This window comes from Coregonus clupeaformis, unplaced genomic scaffold (assembly GCF_020615455.1).
Source record: "Coregonus clupeaformis isolate EN_2021a unplaced genomic scaffold, ASM2061545v1 scaf0051, whole genome shotgun sequence".
NCBI lineage: Eukaryota > Metazoa > Chordata > Actinopteri > Salmoniformes > Salmonidae > Coregonus > Coregonus clupeaformis.
Window position 1 is genome coordinate 637,352 of NW_025533506.1, and position 20,149 is coordinate 657,500.

The following is a 20,149-nucleotide window of genomic DNA, read 5'->3' on the forward strand; positions in this document are numbered from 1 at the left end:
TGTTATCCTCTAGGTGGGGTTAGGGTTAATATTGTTGTTATCCTCTAGGTGGGGTTAGGGTTAATATTGTTATCCTCTAGGTGGGGTTAGGGTTAATATTGTTGTTGTCCTCTAGGTGGGGTTAGGGTTAATATTGTTATCCTCTAGGTGGGGTTAGGGTTAATATTGTTGTTGTCCTCTAGGTGGGGTTAGGGTTAATATTGTTATCCTCTAGGTGGGGTTAGGGTTAATATTGTTATCCTCTAGGTGGGGTTAGGGTTAATATTGTTGTTGTCCTCTAGGTGGGGGTTAGGGGTTAATATTGTTGTCCTCTAGGTGGGGTTAGGGTTAATATTGTTGTTGTCCTCTAGGTGGGGTTAGGGTTAATATTGTTATCCTCTAGGTGGGGTTTGGGTTAATATTGTTGTTGTCCTCTAGGTGGGGTTAGGGTTAATATTGTTGTCCTCTAGGTGGGGTTAGGGTTAATATTGTTGTTGTCCTCTAGGTGGGGTTAGGGTTAATATTGTTGTTATCCTCTAGGTGGGGTTAGGGTTAATATTGTTGTTATCCTCTAGGTGGGGTTAGGGTTAATATTGTTATCCTCTAGGTGGGGTTAGGGTTAATATTGTTGTTGTCCTCTAGGTGGGGTTAGGGTTAATATTGTTGTTGTCCTCTAGGTGGGGTTAGGGTTAATATTGTTATCCTCTAGGTGGGGTTAGGGTTAATATTGTTGTTGTCCTCTAGGTGGGGTTAGGGTTAATATTGTTGTTATCCTCTAGGAGGGTTAGGGTTAATATTGTTGTTATCCTCTAGGTGGGGTTAGGGTTAATATTGTTGTTGTCCTCTAGGTGGGGTTAGGGGTTAATATTGTTGTTATCCTCTAGGTGGGGTTAGGGTTAATATTGTTTGTCCTCTAGGTGGGGTTAGGGTTAATATTGTTATCCTCTAGGTGGGGTTAGGGGTTAATATTGTTGTCCTTTAGGTGGGGTTAGGGTTAATATTGTTGTCCCTCTAGGTGGGGTTAGGGTTAATATTGTTGTTGTCCTCTAGGTGGGGTTAGGGTTAATATTTGTTGTCCTCTAGGTGGGGTTAGGGTTAATATTGTTATCCTCTAGGTGGGGTTAGGGTTAATATTGTTATCCTCTAGGTGGGGTTAGGGTTAATATTGTTGTTATCCTCTAGGTGGGGTTAGGGTTAATATTGTTGTTGTCCTCTAGGTGGGGTTAGGGTTAATATTGTTGTTGTCCTCTAGGTGGGGTTAGGGTTAATATTGTTGTTATCCTCTAGGTGGGGTTAGGGTTAATATTGTTGTTATCCTCTAGGTGGGGTTAGGGTTAATATTGTTGTTATCCTCTAGGTGGGGTTAGGGTTATATATTGTTATCCTCTAGGTGGGGTTAGGGTTAATATTGTTATCCTCTAGGTGGGGTTAGGGTTAATATTGTTGTTATCCTCTAGGTGGGGTTAGGGTTAATATTGTTATCCTCTAGGTGGGGTTAGGGTTAATATTGTTGTTGTCCTCTAGGTGGGGTTAGGGTTAATATTGTTATCCTCTAGGTGGGGTTAGGGTTAATATTGTTGTTGTCCTCTAGGTGGGGTTAGGGTTAATATTGTTATCCTCTAGGTGGGGTTAGGGTTAATATTGTTATCCTCTAGGTGGGGTTAGGGTTAATATTGTTGTTGTCCTCTTGGTGGGGTTAGGGTTAATATTGTTGTCCTCTAGGTGGGGTTAGGGTTAATATTGTTGTTGTCCTCTAGGTGGGGTTAGGGTTAATATTGTTATCCTCTAGGTGGGGTTAGGGTTAATATTGTTGTTGTCCTCTAGGTGGGGTTAGGGTTAATATTGTTGTCCTCTAGGTGGGGTTAGGGTTAATATTGTTGTTGTCCTCTAGGTGGGGTTAGGGTTAATATTGTTGTTGTCCTCTAGGTGGGGTTAGGGTTAATATTGTTGTTGTCCTCTAGGTGGGGTTAGGGTTAATATTGTTGTTATCCTCTAGGTGGGGTTAGGGCTAATATTGTTGTTATCCTCTGGGTGGGGTTAGGGTTAATATTGTTGTTATCCTCTAGGTGGGGTTAGGGTTAATATTGTTATCCTCTAGGTGGGGTTAGGGTTAATATTGTTATCCTCTAGGTGGGGTTAGGGTTAATATTGTTATCCTCTAGGTGGGGTTAGGGTTAATATTGTTGTTGTCCTCTAGGTGGGGTTAGGGTTAATATTGTTGTTGTCCTCTAGGTGGGGTTAGGGTTAATATTGTTGTTATCCTCTAGGTGGGGTTAGGGTTAATATTGTTATCCTCTAGGTGGGGTTAGGGTTAATATTGTTATCCTCTAGGTGGGGTTAGGGTTAATATTGTTATCCTCTAGGTGGGGTTAGGGTTAATATTGTTGTCCTCTAGGTGGGGTTAGGGTTAATATTGTTATCCTCTAGGTGGGGTTAGGGTTAATATTGTTGTTATCCTCTAGGTGGGGTTAGGGTTAATATTGTTATCCTCTAGGTGGGGTTAGGGTTAATATTGTTATCCTCTAGGTGGGGTTAGGGTTAATATTGTTGTTATCCTCTAGGTGGGGTTAGGGTTAATATTGTTGTTGTCCTCTAGGTGGGGTTAGGGTTAATATTGTTATCCTCTAGGTGGGGTTAGGGTTAATATTGTTGTTGTCCTCTAGGTGGGGTTAGGGTTAATATTGTTGTTGTTCTCTAGGTGGGGTTAGGGTTAATATTGTTGTTGTCCTCTAGGTGGGGTTAGGGTTAATATTGTTGTTATCCTCTAGGTGGGGTTAGGGTTAATATTGTTATCCTCTAGGTGGGGTTAGGGTTAATATTGTTATCCTCTAGGTGGGGTTAGGGTTAATATTGTTGTTGTCCTCTAGGTGGGGTTAGGGTTAATATTGTTATCCTCTAGGTGGGGTTAGGGTTAATATTGTTGTTGTCCTCTAGGTGGGGTTAGGGTTAATATTGTTGTTGTCCCTCTAGGTGGGGTTAGGGTTAATATTGTTATCCTCTAGGTGGGGTTAGGGTTAATATTGTTGTTGTCCTCTAGGTGGGGTTAGGGTTAATATTGTTGTTATCCTCTAGGTGGGGTTAGGGTTAATATTGTTGTCCTCTAGGTGGGGTTAGGGTTAATATTGTTGTTATCCTCTAGGTGGGGTTAGGGTTAATATTGTTATCCTCTAGGTGGGGTTAGGGTTAATATTGTTGTCCTCTAGGTGGGGTTAGGGTTAATATTGTTATCCTCTAGGTGGGGTTAGGGTTAATATTGTTGTCCTCTAGGTGGGGTTAGGGTTAATATTGTTATCCTCTAGGTGGGGTTAGGGTTAATATTGTTGTTATCCTCTAGGTGGGGTTAGGGTTAATATTGTTATCCTCTAGGTGGGGTTAGGGTTAATATTGTTGTTGTCCTCTAGGTGGGGTTAGGGTTAATATTGTTATCCTCTAGGTGGGGTTAGGGTTAATATTGTTGTTGTCCTCTAGGTGGGGTTAGGGTTAATATTGTTATCCTCTAGGTGGGGTTAGGGGTTAATATTGTTATCCTCTAGGTGGGGTTAGGGTTAATATTGTTGTTGTCCTCTAGGTGGGGTTAGGGGTTAATATTGTTTTCCTCTAGGTGGGGTTAGGGTTAATATTGTTATCCCTCTAGGTGGGGTTAGGGTTAATATTGTTATCCTCTAGGTGGGAGTTAGGGTTAATATTGTTATCCTCTAGGTGGGGTTAGGGTTAATATTGTTGTTGTCCTCTGTGTGGGGTTAGGGTTAATATTGTTATCCTCTAGGTGGGGTTAGGGTTAATATTGTTGTTGTCCTCTAGGTGGGGTTAGGGTTAATATTGTTATCCTCTAGGTGGGGTTAGGGTTAATATTGTTATCCTCTAGGTGGGGTTAGGGTTAATATTGTTGTTATCCTCTAGGTGGGGTTAGGGTTAATATTGTTATCCTCTAGGTGGGGTTAGGGTTAATATTGTTGTTGTCCTCTAGGTGGGGTTAGGGTTAATATTGTTATCCTCTAGGTGGGGTTAGGGTTAATATTGTTGTTGTCCTCTAGGTGGGGTTAGGGTTAATATTGTTGTTATCCTCTAGGTGGGGTTAGGGTTAATATTGTTGTTATCCTCTAGGTGGGGTTAGGGTTAATATTGTTATCCTCTAGGTGGGGTTAGGGTTAATATTGTTGTTGTCCTCTAGGTGGGGTTAGGGTTAATATTGTTGTTGTCCTCTAGGTGGGGTTAGGGTTAATATTGTTATCCTCTAGGTGGGGTTAGGGTTAATATTGTTGTCCTCTAGGTGGGGTTAGGGTTAATATTGTTATCCTCTAGGTGGGGTTAGGGTTAATATTGTTGTCCTCTAGGTGGGGTTAGGGTTAATATTGTTGTCCTCTAGGTGGGGTTAGGGTTAATATTGTTGTTGTCCTCTAGGTGGGGTTAGGGTTAATAGTTGTTGTCCTCTAGGTGGGGTTAGGGTTAATATTGTTATCCTCTAGGTGGGGTTAGGGTTAATATTGTTATCCTCTAGGTGGGGTTAGGGTTAATATTGTTGTTATCCTCTAGGTGGGGTTAGGGTTAATATTGTTGTTGTCCTCTAGGTGGGGTTAGGGTTAATATTGTTGTTGTCCTCTAGGTGGGGTTAGGGTTAATATTGTTGTTATCCTCTAGGTGGGGTTAGGGTTAATATTGTTGTTATCCTCTAGGTGGGGTTAGGGTTAATATTGTTGTTATCCTCTAGGTGGGGTTAGGTTATATATTGTTATCCTCTAGGTGGGGTTAGGGTTAATATTGTTATCCTCTAGGTGGGGTTAGGGTTAATATTGTTGTTATCCTCTAGGTGGGGTTAGGGTTAATATTGTTATCCTCTAGGTGGGGTTAGGGTTAATATTGTTGTTGTCCTCTAGGTGGGGTTAGGGTTAATATTGTTATCCTCTAGGGTGAGGTTAGGGTTAATATTGTTGTTGTCCTCTAGGTGGGGTTAGGGTTAATATTGTTATCCTCTAGGTGGGGTTAGGGTTAATATTGTTATCCTCTAGGTGGGGTTAGGGTTAATATTGTTGTTGTCCCTCTAGGTGGGGTTAGGGTTAATATTGTTGTCCTCTAGGTGGGGTTAGGGGTTAATATTGTTGTTGTCCTCTAGGTGGGGTTAGGGTTAATATTGTTATCCTCTAGGTGGGGTTAGGGTTAATATTGTTGTTGTCCTCTAGGTGGGGTTAGGGTTAATATTGTTGTCCTCTAGGTGGGGTTAGGGGTTAATATTGTTGTTGTCCTCTAGGTGGGGGTTAGGGTTAATATTGTTGTTATCCTCTAGGTGGGGTTAGGGTTAATATTGTTATCCTCTAGGTGGGGTTAGGGTTAATATTGTTATCCTCTAGGTGGGGTTAGGGTTAATATTGTTGTTGTCCTCTAGGTGGGGTTAGGGTTAATATTGTTGTTGTCCTCTAGGTGGGGTTAGGGTTAATATTGTTATCCTCTAGGTGGGGTTAGGGTTAATATTGTTGTTGTCCTCTAGGTGGGGTTAGGGTTAATATTGTTGTTATCCTCTAGGTGGGGTTAGGGTTAATATTGTTGTTATCCTCTAGGTGGGGTTAGGGTTAATATTGTTGTTGTCCTCTAGGTGGGGTTAGGGTTAATATTGTTGTTATCCTCTAGGTGGGGTTAGGGTTAATATTGTTATCCTCTAGGTGGGGTTAGGGTTAATATTGTTGTCCTCTAGGTGGGGTTAGGGGTTAATATTGTTATCCTCTAGGTGGGGTTAGGGTTAATATTGTTGTCCTCTAGGTGGGGTTAGGGTTAATATGGTTGTCCTCTAGGTGGGGTTAGGGTTAATATTGTTGTTGTCCTCTAGGTGGGGTTAGGGTTAATATTGTTGTTGTCCTCTAGGTGGGGTTAGGGTTAATATTGTTATCCTCTAGGTGGGGTTAGAGTTAATATTGTTATCCTCTAGGTGGGGTTAGGGTTAATATTGTTGTTATCCTCTAGGTGGGGTTAGGTTAATATTGTTGTTGTCCCTCTAGGTGGGGTTAGGGTTAATATTGTTGTTGTCCTCTAGGTGGGGTTAGGGTTAATATTGTTGTTATCCTCTAGGTGGGGTTAGGGTTAATATTGTTGTTATCCTCTAGGTGGGGTTAGGGTTAATATTGTTGTTATCCTCTAGGTGGGGTTAGGGTTATATATTGTTATCCTCTAGGTGGGGTTAGGGTTAATATTGTTATCCTCTAGGTGGGGTTAGGGTTAATATTGTTGTTATCCTCTAGGTGGGGTTAGGGTTAATATTGTTATCCTCTAGGTGGGGTTAGGGTTAATATTGTTGTTGTCCTCTAGGTGGGGTTAGGGTTAATATTGTTATCCTCTAGGTGGGGTTAGGGTTAATATTGTTGTTGTCCTCTAGGTGGGGTTAGGGTTAATATTGTTATCCTCTAGGTGGGGTTAGGGTTAATATTGTTATCCTCTAGGTGGGGTTAGGGTTAATATTGTTGTTGTCCTCTAGGTGGGGTTAGGGTTAATATTGTTGTCCTCTAGGTGGGGTTAGGGTTAATATTGTTGTTGTCCTCTAGGTGGGGTTAGGGTTAATATTGTTATCCTCTAGGTGGGGTTAGGGTTAATATTGTTGTTGTCCTCTAGGTGGGGTTAGGGTTAATATTGTTGTCCTCTAGGTGGGGTTAGGGGTTAATATTGTTGTTGTCCTCTAGGTGGGGTTAGGGTTAATATTGTTGTTGTCCTCTAGGTGGGGTTAGGGTTAATATTGTTGTTGTCCTCTAGGTGGGGTTAGGGTTAATATTGTTGTTATCCTCTAGGTGGGGTTAGGGTTAATATTGTTGTTATCCTCTGGGTGGGGTTAGGGTTAATATTGTTGTTATCCTCTAGGTGGGGTTAGGGTTAATATTGTTATCCTCTAGGTGGGGTTAGGGTTAATATTGTTGTCCTCTAGGTGGGGTTAGGGTTAATATTGTTATCCTCTAGGTGGGGGTTAGGGTTAATATTGTTGTTGTCCTCTAGGTGGGGTTAGGGTTAATATTGTTGTTGTCCTCTAGGTGGGGTTAGGGTTAATATTGTTGTTATCCCTCTAGGTGGGGTTAGGGTTAATATTGTTATCCTCTAGGTGGGGTTAGGGTTAATATTGTTATCCTCTAGGTGGGGTTAGGGTTAATATTGTTATCCCTCTAGGTGGGGTTAGGGTTAATATTGTTGTCCTCTAGGTGGGGTTAGGGTTAATATTGTTATCCCTCTAGGTGGGGTTAGGGTTAATAGTTGTTATCCTCTAGGTGGGGTTAGGGTTAATATTGTTGTTATCCTCTAGGTGGGGTTAGGGTTAATATTGTTATCCTCTAGGTGGGGTTAGGGTTAATATTGTTATCCTCTGGGTGGGGTTAGGGTTAATATTGTTGTTATCCTCTAGGTGGGGTTAGGGTTAATATTGTTGTTGTCCTCTAGGTGGGGTTAGGGTTAATATTGTTATCCTCTAGGTGGGGTTAGGGTTAATATTGTTGTTGTCCTCTAGGTGGGGTTAGGGTTAATATTGTTGTTGTTCTCTAGGTGGGGTTAGGGTTAATATTGTTGTTGTCCTCTAGGTGGGGTTAGGGTTAATATTGTTGTTATCCTCTAGGTGGGGTTAGGGTTAATATTGTTATCCTCTAGGTGGGGTTAGGGTTAATATTGTTATCCTCTAGGTGGGGTTAGGGTTAATATTGTTGTTGTCCTCTAGGTGGGGTTAGGGTTAATATTGTTATCCTCTAGGTGGGGTTAGGGTTAATATTGTTGTTGTCCTCTAGGTGGGGTTAGGGTTAATATTGTTGTTGTCCTCTAGGTGGGGTTAGGGTTAATATTGTTATCCCTCTAGGTGGGGTTAGGGTTAATATTGTTGTTGTCCTCTAGGTGGGGTTAGGGTTAATTTGTTGTTATCCTCTAGGTGGGGTTAGGGTTAATATTGTTGTCCTCTAGGTGGGGTTAGGGTTAATATTGTTATCCTCTAGGTGGGGTTAGGGTTAATATTGTTGTTGTCCTCTAGGTGGGGTTAGGGTTAATATTGTTGTTGTCCTCTAGGTGGGGTTAGGGTTAATATTGTTATCCTCTAGGTGGGGTTAGGGTTAATATTGTTGTTGTCCTCTAGGTGGGGTTAGGGTTAATATTGTTATCCTCTAGGTGGGGTTAGGGTTAATATTGTTATCCTCTAGGTGGGGTTAGGGTTAATATTGTTGTTGTCCTCTAGGTGGGGGTTAGGGTTAATATTGTTATCCTCTAGGTGGGGTTAGGGTTAATATTGTTATCCTCTAGGTGGGGTTAGGGGTTAATATTGTTGTTGTCCTCTAGGTGGGGTTAGGGTTAATATTGTTGTTGTCCTCTGGGTGGGGTTAGGGTTAATATTGTTGTTGTCCTCTAGGTGGGGTTAGGGTTAATATTGTTATCCTCTAGGTGGGGGTTAGGGTTAATATTGTTGTTATCCTCTAGGTGGGGTTAGGGTTAATATTGTTATCCTCTAGGTGGGGTTAGGGTTAATATTGTTGTTATCCTCTAGGTGGGGTTAGGGTTAATATTGTTGTTATCCTCTAGGTGGGGTTAGGGTTAATATTGTTATCCTCTAGGTGGGGTTAGGGTTAATATTGTTGTTGTCCTCTAGGTGGGGTTAGGGTTAATATTGTTATCCTCTAGGTGGGGTTAGGGTTAATATTGTTGTTATCCTCTAGGTGGGGTTAGGGTTAATATTGTTATCCTCTAGGTGGGGTTAGGGTTAATATTGTTATCCTCTAGGTGGGGTTAGGGTTAATATTGTTATCCTCTAGGTGGGGTTAGGGTTAATATTGTTGTTGTCCTCTAGGTGGGGTTAGGGTTAATATTGTTGTTATCCTCTAGGTGGGGTTAGGGTTAATATTGTTATCCTCTAGGTGGGGTTAGGGTTAATATTGTTATCCTCTAGGTGGGGTTAGGGTTAATATTGTTGTTTTCCTCTAGGTGGGGTTAGGGTTAATATTGTTGTTTTCCTCTAGGTGGGGTTAGGGTTAATATTGTTGTTGTCCTCTAGGTGGGGTTAGGGTTAATATTGTTATCCTCTAGGTGGGGTTAGGGTTAATATTGTTGTTATCCTCTAGGTGGGGTTAGGGTTAATATTGTTATCCTCTAGGTGGGGTTAGGGTTAATATTGTTGTCCTCTAGGTGGGGTTAGGGTTAATATTGTTGTTTTCCTCTAGGTGGGGTTAGGGTTAATATTGTTGTTGTCCTCTAGGTGGGGTTAGGGTTAATATTGTTATCCTCTTGGTGGGGTTAGGGTTAATATTGTTGTTATCCTCTAGGTGGGGTTAGGGTTAATATTGTTATCCTCTAGGTGGGGTTAGGGTTAATATTGTTGTTATCCTCTAGGTGGGGTTAGGGTTAATGTTGTTATCCTCTAGGTGGGGTTAGGGTTAATATTGTTATCCTCTAGGTGGGGTTAGGGTTAATATTGTTGTTGTCCTCTAGGTTGGGGAGATCAATGAGCAGCTGAGCATGCTGATGGAGACCATCCAGGCCAAAGACGAGGTCATCATTAAACTGTCCCAGACACCCCCCCAGGGAGCAGACGGGAACACCCCCCCGCTCCAGGACTGCAGCTCAGCCCCACCCCCCGCCAGCCAGCAACAGGAGATAAACAACCTCAAGGTACAACCAGGGCTGGTGGGGGGGTTGGGTCTTGGTTAAATGGGTACAGAGACACAGGGCTGGTGGGGGGGTTGGGTCTTGGTTAAATGGGTACAGAGACACAGGGCTGGTGGGGGGGTTGGGTCTTGGTTAAATGGGTACAGAGACACAGGTCTGGTGGGGGGGTTGGGTCTTGGTTAAATGGGTACAGAGACACAGGGCTGGTGGGGGGGTTGGGTCTTGGTTAAATGGGTACAGAGACACAGGTCTGGTGGGGGGGTTGGGTCTTGGTTAAATGGGTACAGAGACACAGGGCTGGTGGGGGGGGTTGGGTCTTGGTTAAATGGGTACAGAGACACAGGGCTGGTGGGGGGTTGGGTCTTGGTTAAATGGGTACAGAGACACAGGGCTGGTGGGGGGGTTGGGTCTTGGTTAAATGGGTACAGAGACACAGGGCTGGTGGGGGGGTTGGGTCTTGGTTAAATGGGTACAGAGACACAGGGCTGGTGGGGGGGTTGGGTCTTGGTTAAATGTACAGAACCACACAGTAATAACTCTGGTAGGTTGATTACAACCTCACGGTACAGAGACACAGGGCTGGTGGGGTGATTACAACCTCACGGTACAGAGACACAGGACTGGTGGGGTGATTACAACCTCACGGTACAGAGACACAGGGCTGGTGGGGTGATTACAACCTCAGGGTACAGAGACACAGGGCTGGTGGGGTGATTACAACCTCACGGTACAGAGACACAGGGCTGGTGGGGTGATTACAACCTCAGGGTACAGAGACACAGGGCTGGTGGGGTGATTACAACCTCAGGGTACAGAGACACAGGGCTGGTGGGGTGATTACAACCTCAGGGTACAGAGACACGGGGCTGGTGGGGTGATTACAACCTCAGGGTACAGAGACACAGGGCTGGTGGGGTGATTACAACCTCAGGGTACAGAGACACAGGGCTGGTGGGGTGATTACAACCTCAGGGTACAGAGACACAGGGCTGATGGGGTGATTACAACCTCAGGGTACAGAGACACAGGGCTGATGGGGTGATTACAACCTCAGGGTACAGAGACACAGGGCTGGTGGGGTGTAGTAATAACACAGGGCTGGTGGGGGGGTTGGGTCTTGGTTAAATGTACAGAACCACACAGTAATAACTCTGGTAGGTTGATTACAACCTCACGGTACAGAGACACAGGGCTGGTGGGGTGATTACAACCTCAGGGTACAGAGACACAGGGCTGGTGGGGTGATTACAACCTCAGGGTACAGAGACACAGGGCTGGTGGGGTGATTACAACCTCAGGGTACAGAGACACAGGGCTGGTGGGGTGATTACAACCTCAGGGTACAGAGACACAGGGCTGGTGGGGTGATTACAACCTCAGGGTACAGAGACACAGGGCTGGTGGGGTGATTACAACCTCAGGGTACAGAGACACGGGGCTGGTGCGGTGATTACAACCTCAGGGTACAGAGACACAGGGCTGGTGGGGTGATTACAACCTCAAGGTACAGAGACACGGGGCTGGTGGGGTGATTACAACCTCAGGGTACAGAGACACAGGGCTGATGGGGTGATTACAACCTCAGGGTACAGAGACACAGGGCTGGTGGGGTGATTACAACCTCAGGGTACAGAGACACAGGGCTGATGGGGTGATTACAACCTCAGGGTACAGAGACACAGGGCTGGTGGGGTGATTACAACCTCAGGGTACAGAGACACAGGGCTGATGTGGTGATTACAACCTCAGGGTACAGAGACACAGGGCTGGTGGGGTGATTACAACCTCAGGGTACAGAGACACAGGGCTGATGGGGTGATTACAACCTCAGGGTACAGAGACACAGGGCTGGTGGGGTGATTACAACCTCAGGGTACAGAGACACAGGGCTGATGGGGTGATTACAACCTCAGGGTACAGGGACACAGGGCTGGTGGGGTGTAGTAATAACACGGGGCTGGTGGGGTGTAGTAATAACACGGGGCTGGTGGGGTGTAGTAATAACACGGGGCTGGTGGGGTGTGGTAATAACACGGGGCTGGTGGGGTGTAGTAATAACACGGGGCTGGTGGGGTGTAGTAATAACACGGGGCTGGTGGGGTGTGGTAATAACACGGGTCTGGTGGGGTGTAGTAATAACACGGGTCTGGTGGGGTGTGGTAATAACACGGGCTGGTGGGGTGTAGTAATAACACGGGTCTGGTGGGGTGTGGTAATAACACGGGGCTGGTGGGGTGTGGTAATAACACGGGGCTGGTGGGGTGTAGTAATAACACGGGGCTGGTGGGGTGTGGTAATAACACGGGGCTGGTGGGGTGTAGTAATAACACGGGGCTGGTGGGGTGTGGTAATAACACGGGGCTGGTGGGGTGTGGTAATAACACGGGGCTGGTGGGGTGTGGTAATAACACGGGGCTGGTGGGGTGTAGTAATAACACGGGGCTGGTGGGGTGTAGTAATAACACGGGGCTGGTGGGGTGTGGTAATAACACGGGGCTGGTGGGGTGTAGTAATAACACGGGGCTGGTGGGGTGTGGTAATAACACGGGGCTGGTGGGGTGTAGTAATAACACGGGGCTGGTGGGGTGTAGTAATAACACGGGGCTGGTGGGGTGTAGTAATAACACGGGGCTGGTGGGGTGTAGTAATAACACGGGGCTGGTGGGGTGTGGTAATAACACGGGGCTGGTGGGGTGTGGTAATAACACGGGGGCTGGTGGGGTGTAGTAATAACACGGGGCTGGTGGGGTGTAGTAATAACACGGGGCTGGTGGGGTGTGGTAATAACACGGGGCTGGTGGGGTGTGGTAATAACACGGGGCTGGTGGGGTGTAGTAATAACACGGGGCTGGTGGGGTGTAGTAATAACACGGGGCTGGTGGGGTGTAGTAATAACACGGGGCTGGTGGGGTGTAGTAATAACACGGGGCTGGTGGGGTGTAGTAATAACACGGGGCTGGTGGGGTGTGGTAATAACACTGGGCTGGTGGGGTGTAGTAATAACACGGGGCTGGTGGGGTGTAGTAATAACACGGGGCTGGTGGGGTGTAGTAATAACACGGGGCTGGTGGGGTGTGGTAACATGGGAATGCATAGAGAAGCAGAGAAGATGAAGACTTAGTAGAGAGGAAGGAAATGAACGGTAACTGTAAACCCAGTGACCTCAGCAGTTTTGGAGCTTTGACTGTAGTCAGTTACGCCCTGTAACTATCCCTGTTATATCCTGCTTCTCATGTTATGATGATACTTTTTATGGTGCTTATACAACGGTATTTCCATTTTCAGGACAGTGTTCAAGGCTATAAATCCCAGAACAAGTTCCTGAATAAAGAGATCCTGGAGCTGACTATTCTACTGAGGAATGCTGAGGCCAGGGAGAAAACTCTGGAGGCCAAGGTACTATTGATTATTGAACCTTTATTTAACTGGGCAAGTCAGTCAAGAACACATTCTTATTTACAATGACGGCCTACCAAAAGGCAAAAGGCCTCCTGCGGGGATGGGGGCTGGGATTTAAAATAAAAATATAGGACAAAACACATCACAACAAGAGAGACGCCACAACACTACATAAAGAGAGACACCACAACACTACATAAAGAGAGACGCCACAACACTACATAAAGAGAGACGCCACAACACTACATAAAGAGAGACGCCACAACACTACATAAAGAGAGACGCCACAACACTACATAAAGAGAGACACCACAACACTACATAAGAGAGACGCCACAACACTACATAAAGAGAGACGCCACAACACTACATAAAGAGAGACGCCACAACACTACATAAAGAGACACCACAACACTACATAAAGAGAGACACCACAACACTACATAAAGAGAGACGCCACAACACTACATAAAGAGAGACGCCACAACACTACATAAAGAGAGACACCACAACACTACATACAAGAGAGACACCACAACACTACATAAAGAGAGACGCCACAACACTACATAAAGAGAGACGCCACAACACTACATAAGAGAGAGACACCACAACACTACATAAAGAGAGACGCCACAACACTACATAAAGAGAGACACCACAACACTACATACAGAGAGACACCACAACACTACATAAAGAGAGACGCCACAACACTACATAAAGAGACACCACAACACTACATAAAGAGAGACACCAACACTACATAAAGAGATACACCACAACACTACATAAAGAGAGACACCACAACACTACATAAAGAGAGACACCACAACACTACATAAAGAGACACCACAACACTACATAAAGAGAGACACCACAACACTACATAAAGAGACACCTTTGATATGTGCTGAGAGAAGGACAGTGTACCGTCTAGCCGTACTCCCAAGTACTTGTATGAGGTGACTACCTCAAGCTCTAAACCCTCAGAGGTAGTAATTAACACAAAATCCGGGGAGGGGCCAGCTGAGTATAAGACTATTATCTGCATATAAATGGATGAGAGAGGTTCCTCCCCTCCCCGGATTTTGTAGCTCAGCTGGTAGAGCACGGCGCTCGTAACGCCAAGGTAGTGGGTTCGATCCCCGGGACCACCCATACACAAAAATGTATGCACGCATGACTGTAAGTCGCTTTGGATAAAAGCGTCTGCTAAATGGCATATTATTATTATTATTATTATTATTATTGTTGTTTTCTCATGATTTGGTTGGGTCTAATTGTGTTGCTGTCCTGGGGCTCTGTGGGGTCTGTTTGTGTTTGTGAACAGAGCCCCAGGACCAGCTTGCTTAGGGGACTCTTCTCCAGGTTCATCTCTCTGTAGGTGATGGCTTTGTTATGGAAGGTTTGGGAATCGCTTCCTTTTAGGTGGTTGTAGAATTTAACGGCTCTTTTCTGGATTTTGATCATTAACGGGTATCGGCCTAATTCTGCTCTGCATGCATTATTTGGTGTTTTACGTTGTACACAGAGGATATTTTTGCAGAATTCTGCATGCAGAGTCTCAATTTGGTGTTTGTCCCATTTTGTGAACTCTTGGTTGGTGAGCGGACCCCAGACCTCACAACCATAAAGGGCAATGGGTTCTATAACTGATTCAAGTATTTTTAGCCAGATCCTAATTGGTATGTCAAATTTTATGTTCCTTTTGATGGCATAGAAGGCCCTTCTTGCCTTGTCTCTATTTCAATTTAAATTTGTTTTATAATGGCTTAGAATGCCCTGCGTGCTTTCTCTCTCAGTTCATTCACTGCATCATTTAAGGTGTACAGTTGAGATTATTTTTAAACCTAAGTAATTGTAGTGTGTACAGTACTCTATACAGTGGGGGAAAAAATGATTTAGTCAGCCACCAATTGTGCAAGTTCTCCCACTTAAAAAGATGAGAGAGGCCTGTAAATTTCATCATAGGTACACGTCAACTATGACAGACAAAATGAGATTTTTTTTTCCAGAAAATCACATTGTAGGATTTTTTATTAATTTATTTGCAAATTATGGTGGAAAATAAGTATTTGGTCAATAACAAAAGTTTCTCAATGCTTTGTTATATACCCTTTGTTGCAATGACACAGGTCAAACGTTTCTGTAAGTCTTCATAAGGTTTTCACACACTGTTGCTGGTATTTTGGCCCATTCCTCCCATGCAGATCTCTTCTAGAGCAGTGATGTTTTGGGGCTGTCGCTGGGCAACACGGACTTTCAACTCCCTCCAAAGATTTTCTATGGGGTTGAGATCTGGAGACTGGCTAGGCCACTCCAGGACCTTGAAATGCTTCTTACGAAGCCACTCCTTCGTTGCCCGGGCGGTGTGTTTGGGATCATTGTCATGCTGAAAGACCCAGCCACGTTTCATCTTCAATGCCCTTGCTGATGGAAGGAGGTTTTCACTCAAAATCTCACGATACATGGCCCCATTCATTCTTTCCTTTACACTGATCAATCGTCCTGGTCCCTTTGCAGAAAAACCCCAAAGCATGATGTTTCCACCCCCATGCTTCACAGTAGGTATGGTGTTCTTTGGATGCAACTCAGCATTCTTTGTCCTCCAAACACGACGAGTTGAGTTTTTACCAAAAAAGTTCTATTTTGGTTTCATCTGACCATATGACTTCTCCCAATCCTCTTCTGGATCATCCAAATGCACTCTAGCAAACTTCAGACGGGCCTGGACATGTACTGGCTTAAGCAGGGGGACACGTCTGGCACTGCAGGGATTTGAGTCCCTGGCGGCGTAGTGTGTTACTGATGGTAGGCTTTGTTAGTTTGGTCCCAGCTCTCTGCAGGTCATTCACTAGGTCCCCCGTGTGGTTCTGGGATTTTTGCTCACCGTTCTTGTGATCATTTTTGACCCCACGGGGTGAGATCTTGCGTGGAGCCCCAGATCGAGGGAGATTATCAGTGGTCTTGTATGTCTTCCATTTCCTAATAATTGCTCCCACAGTTGATTTCTTCAAACCAAGCTGCTTACCTATTGCAGATTCAGTCTTCCCAGCCTGGTGCAGGTCTACAATTTTGTTTCTGGTGTCCTTTGACAGCTCTTTGGTCTTGGCCATAGTGGAGTTTGGAGTGTGACTGTTTGAGGTTGTGGACAGGTGTCTTTTATACTGATAACAAGTTCAAACAGGTGCCATTAATACAGGTAACGAGTGGAGGAAAGAGGAGCCTCTTAAAGAAGAAGTTACAGGTCTGTGAGAGCCAGAAATCTTGCTTGTTTGTAGGTGACCAAATACTTATTTTCCACCATAATTTGCAAATAAATTCATAAAAAATCCTACAATGTGATTTTCTGGAAAAAAAAATCTCATTTTGTCTGTCATAGTTGACGTGTAACTATGATGAAAATTACAGGCCTCTCTCATCTTTTTAAGTGGGAGAACTTGCACAATTGGTGGCTGACTAAATACTTTTTTCCCCACTGTATATTTTGTACCAATTGAGAACTTTGGTCTAATTCCCTGAGATCTGGATCTTCTCTGGAAAATCATAATTTTTTTATATCATTATTTTATCTCTCTTGGTGTCTTTCTCTCTGTCTCTCTGTCTCTCTCTCTCTCTCTCTCTTTCTCTCTCTCTCTCTCTCTCTCTCTCTCTCTCTCTCTCTCTGTGTCTCTCTCTCTCTCTCTGTCTGTCTCTCTCTGTGTGTGTCTCTCTCTCTCTCTCTCTCTCTCTCTCTCTCTCTCTCTCTCTCTCTCTCTCTCTCTCTCTCTCTCTTCTCTCTCTCTCTCTGTGTCTCTTTCTCTCTCTGTCTCTCTCTGTGTGTCTCTCTCTCTGTTTGTCTCTCTCTCTCTCTCTCTCTCTCTGTGTGTCTCTTTCTCTCTCTGTCTCTCTCTATGTGTCTCTCTCTCTCTGTCTCTCTGTGTGTGTCTCTCTCTGTGCGTCTCTCTCTGTCTCTGTCTCTGTCTCTCTCTCTCTCTCTCTCTCTCTCTCTCTCTCTCTCTCTCTCTCTCTCTCTCTCTCTCTCTCTCTCTCTCTCTCTCTCTCTCTCTCTCTCTCTCTCTCTCTCTCTCTGTCTCTCTGTGTGTGTCTCTCTCTCTCTTTTCTCTCTCTCTCTCTCTCTCTCTCTCTCTCTCTCTCTCTCTCTCTCTCTCTCTCTCTCTCTCTCTCTCTGTGTCTCTCTCTCTGTGTGTGTGTCTCTCTCTCTCTCTCTCTATGTGTCTCTCTCTCTCTCTGTCTCTCTGTGTGTGTCTCTGTGTGTCTCTCTCTCTCTCTCTGTCTGTGTTGCAGTATGTGGCGTTGGAGGCTAAGCTGTGTCAGGTGGAGAGTAAGTACCTGGTGCTTCTTCAGGAGCTGAAGAACCCTGTGTGTTCCTCTTCAGAGCAGAGTCCTGCCAGGGAGGTCATCTCTAGACTGTTGGAGGACGCACTGGACAACACTGAACCTACGGAACATGCCGTCTTTAAACCACACCCTGTCAGGTAAACGCACACACACGCTCTACAGGTGGATAGCACCTGATCTATACTGTTCCGGAACAGAACCATTATTTTCAAAGCATGGGAACTGGTTAATAACCTTATTTTACGTTCCGGGATTTTTTTTCCAGTCCCACAAAACGAAGGGCCTTTACAACCCCCTCACTCTGTCTCTCAGAAACGTATTCCAGTGTCCTCCTGACAGCTGTGTAGGTTACCTCCCCCTGCCCCTCCCCCTCAGCTGTGTAGGTTACCTCCCCCTCCCCCTCCCCCTTCCCCTCAGCTGGGTAGGTTACCTGCCCCTCCCCCTCAGCTGTGTAGGTTACCTGCCCCTCCCCCTCCCCCTCAGCTGGGTAGGTTACCTGCCCCTCCCCCTCAGCTGTGTAGGTTACCTCCCCCTCCCCCTCCCCCTCAGCTGTGTAGGTTACCTCCCCCTCCCCCTCAGCTGTGTAGGGTTCCTCCCCCTCCCCTCCCCTCAGCTGGGTAGGTTACCTCCCCCTCCCCCTCCCCCTCAGCTGGGTAGGTTACCTGCCCCTCCCCCTCCCCCTCAGCCGTGTAGGTTACCTGCCCCTCCCCCTCAGAAGCCTACTCACTACAAGATGGAGTAACCTTTTTAATGTTAGTTAAGGATACTATAGTTATCATGTTTCACATTGGATTTTTTAACTACAAAGTAACTACAGGTAAGCTGTGTTTTTATTTTAATTATGGTGCCGCTCTGCACACAAAAGCTTGTTAGCTTGTTAGCTTGTTAGCTAGCTAGCTGGTCCAACGTTAAGCCAGCTCTCGGAAGTTCAAAGACATTCAAAGCTCCTCCGTAGGTAGAATTCAGATAATGCAGGTCATATCAACAAGATGCTTCAAGCCTCCTCCTCTTCCTCCTCCTCTTCCTCCTACTCTACCGCACTGATTGGTGAAGGAGTTTAATGTTTAGTTAAATAAATACAAATATTTGTATATTTCAGAGGTTGAAAAAGGAACAGAAAGGAATGACATAAACAGTTACTTTTTTGGGGTTCAAACTGGTTTAGAAATATAATTTAATGTATTTTGCTGGTTGGAACTGTCGAACAGAACGGAAAAAATAATGGTTCTGTTCAGAACGAAACGATTGGAAAATCATTTTTATTCCAACCCCTGGTTTAACCACCCTTTGATAGGGATGGTTCTGCATCTCCGTTATCTCAGCGTTAAATACTTGTTTATTAGTATACTACTCTAGTCAATATATGCTGTATCAATGTATAAGGACCTTTCCACTGATCCTCCTCTATTCACTGCCATTGTGCCCCTAAGCAAGGTACTTAACCTTTATAATTGCACTACGGCTGACGACGCTGTGCTGCTCTCAGTCTTGTGTGTGTGAGGTTGGGTATTGTGAGGTTGGGTATTGTGAGGTTGGGTATTGTGAGGTTGGGTATTGTGAGGTTGGGTATTGTGAGGTTGGGTATTGTGAGGTTGGGTATTGTGAGGTTGGGTATTGTGAGGTTGGGTATTGTGAGGTTGGGTATTGTGAGGTTGGGTATTGTGAGGTTGGGTATTGTGACAGCAAAGTGATCAATTTCAGCTTAAAAATGGACAACAATGTATCTATTCAATTATTTCCCCTCTACAGTGAGTATGATGTGTTTGGCTTCAAAACGGTTCCAGAGGAGGATGATGAAGAGGAAAAGCTGATAGCCAAGGTGAGATCTATCTATCTATCTCTCTCTCTCTCTCTCTCTGTCTCTCTCTCTCCCTCTCCCTCTCTCCCTCCCTCTCCCTCTCTCGCCCTCTCACTCTCTCCCTCCTTCCCTCCCTCTCTCCCCACTTCCCTCCCTCACTCTCCCTCCCTCTCCCTCCCTCTCCCTCTCCCCCTCCCTCTCCCTCCCTCCCTCTCCCCCTCCCTCCTTCCCTCCCTCCCTCTCTCTCCCCACTTCCCTCCCTCTCCCTCACTCTCCCTCCCTGTCTCCTCTCCCTCCCTCTCCCCCTCCTCCCCCTCCCTCTCCTCTCTCCCTCTCTCTCCCCTCCCTCTCTCCCTCCCTTCCACTTGCTCTCTCTCGCACTCTCTCTCTCTCCCACCCTCTCTCTCTCTCTCTCTCTTCCTCTCTCTCCCTCCTTCTCTCCCTCCTTCTCACCCTCGCTCTCCCTCTCACTCTCCTTCCATCTCCATCTCTCGCCCCCTCTCTCTCCCTCCCTCCCTCTCGCTCTCCCTCCCTCCCCCTCCCTCCCTCCCCCTCCCTCCCTCCCTCCCTCCCTCCATCCCTCTCGCTCTCCCTCTCGCTCCCTCTCGCTCTCCCTCCCCCTCCCTCTCACTCTCGCTCTCCCTCCTCCCTCTCTCTCTCTCGCTCTCCCTCCTCCCTCTCTCTCTCTCCCTCCCTCCCTCCCTCCCTCCCTCTCGCTCTCCCCCTCCCTCTCTCTCCCTCTCGCCTCCTCCCTCTCTCTCTCTCGCTCTCCTCCTCCCTCTCTCTCTCTCTCCCTCCCTCCCTCCCTCTCGCTCTCCCTCCTCCCTCTCTCTCCCTCTCGCCTCCTCCCTCTCACTCTCCCTCCATCTCCCTCTCGCCTCCTCCCTCTCACTCTCCCTCCATCTCCCTCTCTCTCCCTCTCACTCTCCCTCCATCTCCCTCTCACTCTCCCTCCATCTCCCTCTCTCTCCCTCTCACTCTCTCCCTCCTTCCCACCCTCTCTCTCCCCACTTCTCTCCCTCTCTCCCT

General features: G+C 45.9%; 1 protein-coding gene across 1 annotated transcript in view; it reads left to right on the forward strand.

Moving 5' to 3' along the window:
- tbc1d2b (TBC1 domain family, member 2B) overlaps positions 1-20,149 on the forward strand; it is a 183,728-nt gene that overhangs the window by 93,051 nt on the left and 70,528 nt on the right. Inside the window, exons 7-10 of the mRNA XM_045212784.1 lie at positions 9,403-9,582; positions 12,865-12,975; positions 17,269-17,459; positions 19,072-19,141. Coding sequence (XP_045068719.1) covers positions 9,403-9,582; positions 12,865-12,975; positions 17,269-17,459; positions 19,072-19,141 — 552 coding nt within the window. The remainder of the gene's footprint in view (positions 1-9,402; positions 9,583-12,864; positions 12,976-17,268; positions 17,460-19,071; positions 19,142-20,149) is intronic.